Genomic DNA, 9,886 nt, shown 5'->3' with positions numbered 1-9,886 from the left:
ACCTATAACGTGCACAAAAAAGATATATAACACAATAAAGAAAAAGGGAAAAAAGCCAAATAGCATAATATGAGCCCTTTAAGGACATTGTTGAAATGTGTAACCCTTTAAATGGGACACTTCCAGAAGCTTTGTCCAACTTCCATCATACACATAAACATACAGCGACTCTGCTACACATTTTTATTTTATTATCAATAATTATAAAAGTTTTTTTAAATGCATCACCATCAAGTGAAAAAGAAGCACCTGGAAACTGGATTTCTTTCTTTCTTTATTTAAGTATTAAGTAGCTTTAGAGTTAAAAACAAACAAACATTCCCCTTACTGTCTGACAGTCTCGTGTGTATTAATATATATTGTACCTGCTTGCTGCATCTCTTCATTGAAGCTAAATTATGTTCACACTGACGGGCAAATTCACAAAAGGGATTGCGCGGCTTTTGCGCCCGCTAAAACCTGCACAAATAAGACAAAAGGGAAACCGTTTAACCAACATCTTTTTCCACCCAGGAGACCGCGATTCATGTGGCGTTCGTGTCACTTAAACGTATATTTTGTAACCCCGACCACGATCGTTCCCTAGTCTATATCGACGTTCCACTTCTGGGATTCATACTCATTTCGGCTGGATGTCCGTCCCCTTCCTCTGTCTCTGTGTTGGCGTTCTAACCTCCGGCTGATTTGTGAGGACTATGGTTAACTGCTCCTCAGATCTCTGCAGGGTAAATCCAGACAGCTAGCTAGACTATCTGTCCAATCTGAGTTTTCTGTTGCACGACTACAACTACTTTTGAACGTCCACATGTTCCACCAAAACCAGCTCCTTCCTGAGGCTATTTAGCAGAGGCACCGTGGCTCCGTCCGGAGCCTAGCCCCGCCCACAATGGTTGTGATTGGTTTAAAGAAATGCCAATAAACCAGAGCAGGTTATTCTCCCATCCAGGAATGCTGTGTGGACTAGCTAGACCTTTCTCCGCAGCGCTGTGGAGGAAGGTCTGGCAAAGCGAGACTATAGTTCCTTAACCCTAAGTAAGTGGTTTCACCCTGCACGTTGAAAAATGACGCCAAAGGGTGCCAAAGGGCAGGGCTGTAGGACTCGAGACGGGTTTTTCTATGGTCTCGGACTTGTCTCGGTCTCGGCCACTGGTCTTGCCAAATATGGCTTTTGGTCTCTGGCCCGAGTCCAGGTGTCGTTAGTATGTTTATAATAATATTGGAGGGAAAGTGAATGGCTATACTTACAAATCCTGGGTGTTGTGACACTGTTTTTGCTTTTAGATCAACAAATAATAACCCAAAATGATTGTCTTGATACTGTCATGCATAAGAGTTTTTTTTTCTGTCCTGGACTCGTTCTTGACTCGGACTCAAACCTTTTTGGACTCGGTCTGGACTAGTCCTGGTCTTGGACTTGTCTTGAACTCAACAAAGGTGGTCTTGACTACAGCCCTGCCTAAGGGATACCCAGGACGTCAAATATCTCCGCAGATGGGATTACATTTTCCTTCAAACCCTACCACGTATGAGTCGTTTATTTCTTCCCTCCAATAGGACCAGGGCTTTAAACTGACACCCGCCAATCCGCCAAATGGGGGTTGAAAATGAACTTTTCCAGGGTAACATTGTAAAGTTATTAGCCAGATTTGATTGGCCAGTGATGAATGAAGCGTATACTGTAATGGCGCTTTTCCATTAAATGGTACCTGCTCGACTCGCCTCGCCTCTACTCGCCTTTTTTGGTTTTCCATTACGAAAAAAAGTCCCTGGTACCTGCTAACAGGTACTTTATTTAGTCGAGGTTCCAAGCGAGCTGAGCCGATACCAAAAGGTGACGTGAAAGCGACAGACAGGGGTGTCCTGAACTAACCCGCCAGTTTTAAACAGTTTAACCAGCTGTGTTTATTTCTGCTGTCTCCAGCTTCATTTGAAACTAAATGTGTCTTCTGGCAACAACAACACACCTTCCACGTGTTTGTGTCGCGTTAGGTCACTGCAGTTTCCTGCGGCGCCACTATGACGACCGGCCACGCTGAGGCGGTACTAAAATCTGCAACGGAAAACGGACGCACAGTGAGGCGAGTGGAGGCGGGTCGAGCAGGTACCATGTAATGGAAAAACGCCATAAGTCTGCGTCTGTTTCAGTTGGTTTTCCGCCAAGAAATGTGGCCGGTTTTGTGCGTGTTTGGCGTAGAAACATAATAATCTTTATCTGGCAGAACTGTCTTGTTGTACTCACCCGAAATTTCCCATGAACACTTACAGTATATCGTGAAGTGTCGTACAGCCAATGGCTACGTGCTTAGCAAGCGGTATTGATTTACGAGCTACGCTGACACGTAGAAGACGAACGGCAAAGCACAGTTTGGAAAAAACCAAACAAGCCATGCAATGGAAAGTCAGATTGGCTGGTAACTTAAAAAATCTGCCAGCCGTGTTGGTTGGTGATCAAAGACGGGAGTGTTTCATCATTTCATAAAGAAGCTCACTTAACCCTTGTGTTGTCTTCCCGTCAACCATGCAACACGTAAGACACTTTCTACTTGTCAAGTTTTTAGTTACGTCTCCCCAACGTTTTTTGTCACTTTTTCTGATGTCTTTGTCGATTTTTTTCTGCACTTTTCTGACATTTTTGGCACTTTTTTCAACGTTCTTGTTCTTCAAATGCTATAACATTTTATAAAACACCCACATTCAATGAAAGTAGTGAAGTGATCATTTATTTGTCTTTTGAAGAGCGTTGTAGGGGAACATCCACGTTATTTCTTTTTGAAAAATTGATTGAAAGAAACCCAAATTTCTAAAAACAATGGGTCAAACAGTAGGGTTAAGCTTTGGTTGTACTGGCGCGCGCTCTACGAGCATGCACATAGACGTTTATGGTCAAGGGTTAGGGTTACGGTTAGCCTAACTAAGCCTAACATTGTTTGTTGCATATTTCTCCGAAACACCAGAGGTCATGCGAACAAAGTAGTCTCTTAAAAAAAGACCAGCGTCGTGCTTGGAGTGAGAACGTGTCAGCAGCAGCAATCCATTCTTTGTGAATTCGCCCGTGAGTTTTTTTATGACAGCGTCATTCCATCAAATGGAAATACTCAACATGTGATTTTGGTATATCTTTGGGAGCTATCAGATCTCCTCTAGAATTATAAAAGTGAGTTTGTAGAAAGTTTAGACAAACAACAGGAGTGTGCAGTGATGATCAGCTCATGTTTTATGAATGTGTTGCCCTATGAAGTCTTCCCGTTAGCTGTAAATGTGCAACCAAAACATGGCTGAAGTTCTTTCTTTTTGCAGGCTGATTTCACCCGAGACTTCCCAGCAAAGCAAAACCTCTGATCACAATTAGGAATTTATCTGCAACAACAGTCAGAAAGGAGAAGAAGTACTGTCGCCCATCGCCATTTTCTCACAGCTTTTGGGCTTTCGGGAGGGCAGGCAGAAAGCTGGCAGGCAAGTGGTGCAAAGAAAAACGTTTTTCAGTTCGTCGGGGAGAGTTTTTAAGTCCAGATCCCCGACATCTTTTTTCTTTCGTCCCTCAGTATTCCTCTTTGATGTTCAGAGGCAGGGAGGACGGGGACACCAGCCCGTTGTTGTTGTTGTTGTTGCCGCTGCTGCTTGTCACCATGGAAACGCTGTTCCCGCCTCCACCGCCGCTGATGGGCGGCGTGGTCGTGGAGGACGCCGGCTGCTGGAGCTTCTTCTTGTTGATCTTTCGCTCTTTGGCCCGCCGGTTCTGGAACCAGATCTTCACCTGCAGCGGAAGAAAAAAAGGTGGTTTTTAATTACAATTAACATACAAATAATGTCAACAACGACGTCATAGTCTGACAGAAAACTAAATATCTGCGTGATCCGCGGGAAAACATTATAAAATATATGATCAAAATATATATATATATATAGTTAGTTATGTTTTATTTCTGTGTCATGCCAAAAATTTTGGCCCATCCCACATGGGATTACAAGACACCTGTCGCATATACAACTCATTCGGAGAAATACATGAATACATATATACATATACACACATATACACATGCATATATGTATATACACGTACACACACAGACCACACACAAACAACACATTCTCATCTACAATTCATCTCGATAAAGAGGTTTTTTCCACTTCTCCCAGGCTTTATCTAGATAATTGGCTAATGTATATGTTATATGTTTCATATGTGAACAGCCATCTCAGTCTTTGAGCATCATCCATATTTACCAAGTCAATCTCTGCTTTTATCCTACGAAACAAAACATCACGCTAACAAACAACAAAATGGAAATTTTCTATATCATTCAAACATATATATATATATATATATATATATATGTTTGTGTTTTATATAAATGCTGTGTTAAACCGTTCCCTCATTCCCTCACTCACTATTCCCTCGAGATTTCGGACGCTCGATGGTGTTTTTTGCCTCCAACGGCGCCTTCCAGGCAGCTAACCCTAACCTTAACCCTAAACATAACCATTGCTGCGCTGTGTGGGAGAAGACGTTGGGGGCAAAAAACACCAAAGACCATTTCGGACACTACACTGAAAACATCGTTGCGTCAGGAGATGCGCCAGTTATTTGTGTGACGGAGGCATCATGTAAACAAACCCAAACAAACATACTTCTTAAGGTTGAGACCAGTGTTGGGGAAAGTAACACGTTACAGTAACGTAACTACTTTTTCGGGTACAAAGTAGTGTAACGCGCTACTACTGAAAATTTGGTAACGAAACGCAGTTCCTGTTTCAATTCGGCACGACGTTACTTTTCCCAGGGACAGATTTGACAGCGATGCTGCCTTCTCACAAGCTCCACACGGGACGAGGACCAGTGTTGGGAAGGATACTTTCAAAACGTATTCCGTTACACAGTACAGAATACATGCCCAAAAATGTCATTTGTAATGTATTCCGTTACGTTACTCAATCTGAGTAACGTATTCTGAATACTTGGAGTACTTCCACATTGAACTGCATGTTATAAGTAGGAAAGCGGCCATCACATCCAGCTTACTAAACAGCCCTGTTCTGGTGTGTTCTTCTGGTCCAACTGGCTGAATGTGGACCTAAACAAGCAGATAGATTGTTGTATTTGTAGTCCTGAACTGCAAACTACAAAAATCTAACCGCAGTCTAAGCTACCACGAGCTAATCTTAGCTAACGTTAGCTAACATGTCAAACGGGGCTAGTCTTTCAACGGCTCTGGGGCTAGTAAATCAGCACGTAGGAGAATGTAAAGTCACACGTCAGCTATAAAACAGCAAGGTGAGCAGTAAAACTACAGCAGACGACTACGCTGGGCTACAATAACGTACTTTAAGATGCTTCTTCAGGTTGGAGGTGGAGGAATCTGGACACTGAAAGGAGGTTTGTTGCTGGCGAGCAGTTATATTTCCTTCTCTCTTCTCTTTCTTTAATGTGAAATGCTGTTTGAATGTCCAAGATAGAAACCATTCCTGCCCTGGCTCTGTTGCTCCATCTCTACCTCTATCACTGATCAATAGCTCATTATTGGGTTTTCATATTGGGGCTTCTGGGAAATGCATGGAGTTGCGAGAGTGAATAATCCCGTGAAACAGAGAAGTATCGTCATGTAATCCATTGATTTCAACAATGTAACTGTAATCTAAATACCAGCTGTTTAAATATGAACTGTAACGGAGTACAGTTACTCATAGTTTGTATTCTGAATACATAACGCCGGTACATGTACTCCGTTACTCCCCAACACTGCACAACATCATCAAAATCATATATCACCCCATATTTAGAGCAGATATTCAGTAGTTGCTGAAAACCGGCACTGCTGAGAGAGAAAATTGCCGTGGACGTGACAGAGGCTGGTAGCAGCAGAGCAATCATGGCAAGCGAGTTAGCAGCCAAAGCTAACGTTTGAGAGCGTTTTAGGCTTCGTGGCTTATTGCTGGACGTCCCTCTGAGCCAGGCAGACACAAAGCTGACAACGTCACAGATGGATGCAGAGGAGATGGGCTCATACATACACGCAGCGGACCGCTGTGGACTTGTGTTGGTCGCACAGACACGCAAGGATTTCCAGAAAACAGGCTGCATGTGTCTACGACAATGCACGGACCATCGTGGCTGCACGACCGGTACAAGTAGATACAGACATTACGTAGTATACGCTAATACCGTGTAACGCCGATGACCTGCTGATGGGCATTCAACCCGCGCTGGACTCGTTCATAATGAATCAGCCGTCACTCTGTGAGGAGAGAATCCAGCCTGCAGTGGAGTTTTTTCTTGTATTCCTGTATTTAATCTGTTTTTGACTGTTTTCATTTTGTATTCATTTGTATTGATTTTGAACAGTGTTTACTGTTTTAAGCACATTGAATTGCGCCGCTGCTGAAATGTGATATATAAATAAACTGCCTTGCTTTGCCTAGTTCAGACACTTCACTGATAATCCAGAGATCGGCTTTAAGGTCAAAGATATGTTTTTGTATGATTAACTTCAGTCTCTGCCAGAGACGCCTGCTTTTAAAAGTAACGTAAAACTAACGAGTAAAGTAAAAAGTTACTTTCCAAAGAGGGTAACTAAGTAAAGTAACGGATTACTTTTTTAAGAAGTAACGAGTAACAAGCAAAGACTACTTTTTAAAAGGAACGTCCCCAACACTGGTCGAGACACACCAACAGACGGCCGACCGTCGGCAGTAAAGCCAGTCGGACTGATCAGTCTCCCCGAGTCGGTCCTCAGAACACCGAAGAGACGAGACGTAATACGTCTCCATAACAGCAGGCGGCGCTAATCTGTATTGTCCCCAAAAATGAAAACAGGCAGCTGATTGGACGAACGCGTCACGTGGGTCTGGCTGCTCCGGAAGTTCAACGCCAGACTGTCACGGCGTCTCGTTCAGAGTACGATCTCATATCGTCCTAAAATAGTTCACCGTAACGTGTTTCTGGAAACATTTGAAGAGAGAAACAGGCCGTGCAGCTGCTGAATCTTCATTTCAGATCAACAAAGGTCAGTTTAGAAGATGTTCATCAGGTTTTGAGAGACTCTAGTCACGCTCATCCCGCTCCCCGTTTCCTGGTCAGCTCTCCACCAATCAGATGAGTCATTGAGTCCGACTGCCGGCAGTGCCCGCCCCGCTGATTATACACGTCAAATCAGCCCAAATGAAGGCCGACGGCCCCTCGGACGGACGACAACACGGAGCACACCGACCAGACTCGAGGCACCGACCTCGCCAGACTGTCAGACGGCCGATTATCAGCTCGGTGTGTCTCGACCTTAATTCTGTGTTCACACTTGGCGTCTTTTTTGGCAAGAAAAAGTTGACTAGGGCGCTTTTGTAGTGAAAAACAAAGTGGTGGAGCGAGCTAGCCTAACATTTGTTTGAGTGTTTTCGTGGGGGTTGTTAAATATGAATGAAATATAGAACTCAAAGGTCCAGTTCAACAGCAATCACATCCAGTTTATGCCATTTTTTTAAAGATCTACTTATTGCAGTTTGTCCCCAGTGGACTTCTTAAGCACGTTTTGATGAACCTGAATAACGTGTGTGTACCGAGTCGACCGTTCTCTGGTTTTCATGCTAATCAAATGTGTCTCTAGCTTGAAACAAGCTACTGCAAACCGCTGATTAGCTGCTAACGCTAGTAGTCGGGGCAGAGGGTAAATCACTGTCTTGAGGCAGCGGGAAGTGATGGCACCATTGACCAACAAAAACCTGGTCTAAAGTCAATAACGCAGCATTTCATTGTTATTTTAACAGAGCATTAGTAAAATGCTCCTAGACTCGTGCACAGCACGTGCACACTATGCTTGTTACACACACAGGGACGCACAGCAGCACACACACACACACACACACAGGGACGCACAGCAGCACACACACATGCAGAAGATTACAGATACAAATATTACGGTGCAAATCCTCCATCATAACAGCAATGCTCCAAGGTCCAAACGCGCCTGGCTTTTAAAGGGAATGGGAGATGATCTCTGATTGGTTGATTGCATGTTACGCCCAAAACACACCTCTGATTAATGAAGACACTAAGAACAACCCTTTTGAACCATGCGCCCGGCGCACGGAGCCTTTTTTCTGCCGTCAAACTAGCAAAAGTGGATTCGTACACGCCCTAAACACACCTGCACCAGGCCCTAACCCCAGATCGTTAACATAGGACCCTATGACAGTCTTTAACGTTAGATGTGAGATGGTGTCAGACATCAGTCTTCCACAAAGCAAGGCCAAAACGCTGATATATGATCCAATAAAAGTGCAGTGAAATCCTCCGTTGGTGTACCTGTCTCTCTGATAGGCCGAGCGTCGTGGCGAGCTCCGCCTTCCTCCGGATGGTGATGTATTTGCTGTAGTGGAACTCTTTCTCCAGCTCCAGACGCTGGTGGTCGGTGTAAACCACTCGGTACTTGTCTTTGGTCCGCGTCTTTCCGTCTGTAAAACACAGAAACATGAACTTATCACTTAAAGCCAAAAACTGTCCAGTTTGTGTCCTGGAAGATAGACCTGCAACTAACTAACGGGTTGTTTTGGGTCTCTGTTATTTGGCGTCTCTTTGTAGTGGGTTTGTGTCTCTTTGGGGTAGTTTTGCGTCTCTTTTTCACATCATTTTGGACCGTTAGTATCACTATATCTGTGTCTTAAATGTGGGAAAAGCTATCGCAGATAATAGGAATGCAGGAGATACAGTATGTCCTTCGGCAGTTTGTGAAATGGTGACGTTATTTTGATCTATTGATTCGTGTGCAGGGAAACAATGTTCTATTTTAACGAAATGGGAACGTTACTATTTCACGAACTGCCATGAGACTGGGCTGTTCATTGTGGATTAATGTGTGGATTATTTTCTGGATGAATGGTTTGTTTTGGTCTAAAATGTGGATCAGTGTTTCCCCAAAAAGCCCAAGATGTCGTCCTCAAATGTCTTGTTTTGTCCACAACTTAAAGATATTCAGTTTCCTGTCAGAGGAGAGAAGAAACTAGAAGATAGTCACATTTAACAAGCTGGAATCAGAGAATTTCCGGCTGATTTGTGAGGACTTTAGCTGCTCCTCAGATCTCTGCAGGGTAAATCCAGACAGCTAGCTAGACTATCTGTCCAATCTGAGCTTTCTGTTGCACGACTAAAACTACTTTTGAACGTCCACATGTTCCACCAAAACAAGTTCCTTCCTGAGGCTATTTAGCAGAGGCACCGTGGCTCCGTCCGGAGCTTAGCCCCGCCCACGACGATTGTGATTGGTTAAAAGAAATGCCAATAAACCAGAGCAGGTTATTCTCCCATCCAGGAATGCTGCACACACACGCACGCACACACACACACACAAACACACACACATACACACACACACGCACACAGACACACACATACACACACACATACACACACACGCACACATACACACACACACACACACACACACACACACAGACAGACAGACAGACAGACACACACACACACACACACACACACACACACACACACACACACACACACACACACACACACACACACACACACACACACACACACACACACACACACACACACACACACACACACACACACAGACACACACACAGACACACACACACACACACACACACACACACACACACACACACACACACACAGACACGCACACACATAGACACACGCACACTAGCCAGACCTTCCTCCACAGCGCTGTGGAGGAAGGTCTGGCAATGGGAGACTAACATAAGCTTAAAGACTTATAGAGTTTAGGCAGTTAGCTAGTTGGCCAGGCCGGCTAACATTAGTATCTTATTTTAGAGCGTGCTTTATGCTTATTCTTTTGTTTTTGTTTTTAGAAAGGCTAAAAAAAAGACATGACAGGGCACAAAAATCACACCA

General features: G+C 44.0%; 1 protein-coding gene across 1 annotated transcript in view; it reads right to left on the bottom strand.

Moving 5' to 3' along the window:
• Positions 1-257: 257 nt before the first annotated feature.
• LOC144528058 (homeobox protein CDX-1-like) overlaps positions 258-9,886 on the bottom strand; it is a 17,826-nt gene continuing 8,197 nt past the window's right edge. Inside the window, exons 2-3 of the mRNA XM_078266477.1 lie at positions 8,297-8,445; positions 258-3,754 (exon numbers count right to left, since the gene is read on the bottom strand). Of these exons, the coding sequence (XP_078122603.1) occupies positions 3,539-3,754; positions 8,297-8,445 (365 nt within the window). The 3' untranslated portion in view covers positions 258-3,538. The remainder of the gene's footprint in view (positions 3,755-8,296; positions 8,446-9,886) is intronic.

The sequence above is a fragment of the Sander vitreus genome, chromosome 13, assembly GCF_031162955.1.
Source record: "Sander vitreus isolate 19-12246 chromosome 13, sanVit1, whole genome shotgun sequence".
Classification (NCBI taxonomy): domain Eukaryota; kingdom Metazoa; phylum Chordata; class Actinopteri; order Perciformes; family Percidae; genus Sander; species Sander vitreus.
Note: the sequence above shows the minus strand (reverse complement) of the source record. Positions and strands in the feature narration are given on the sequence as shown.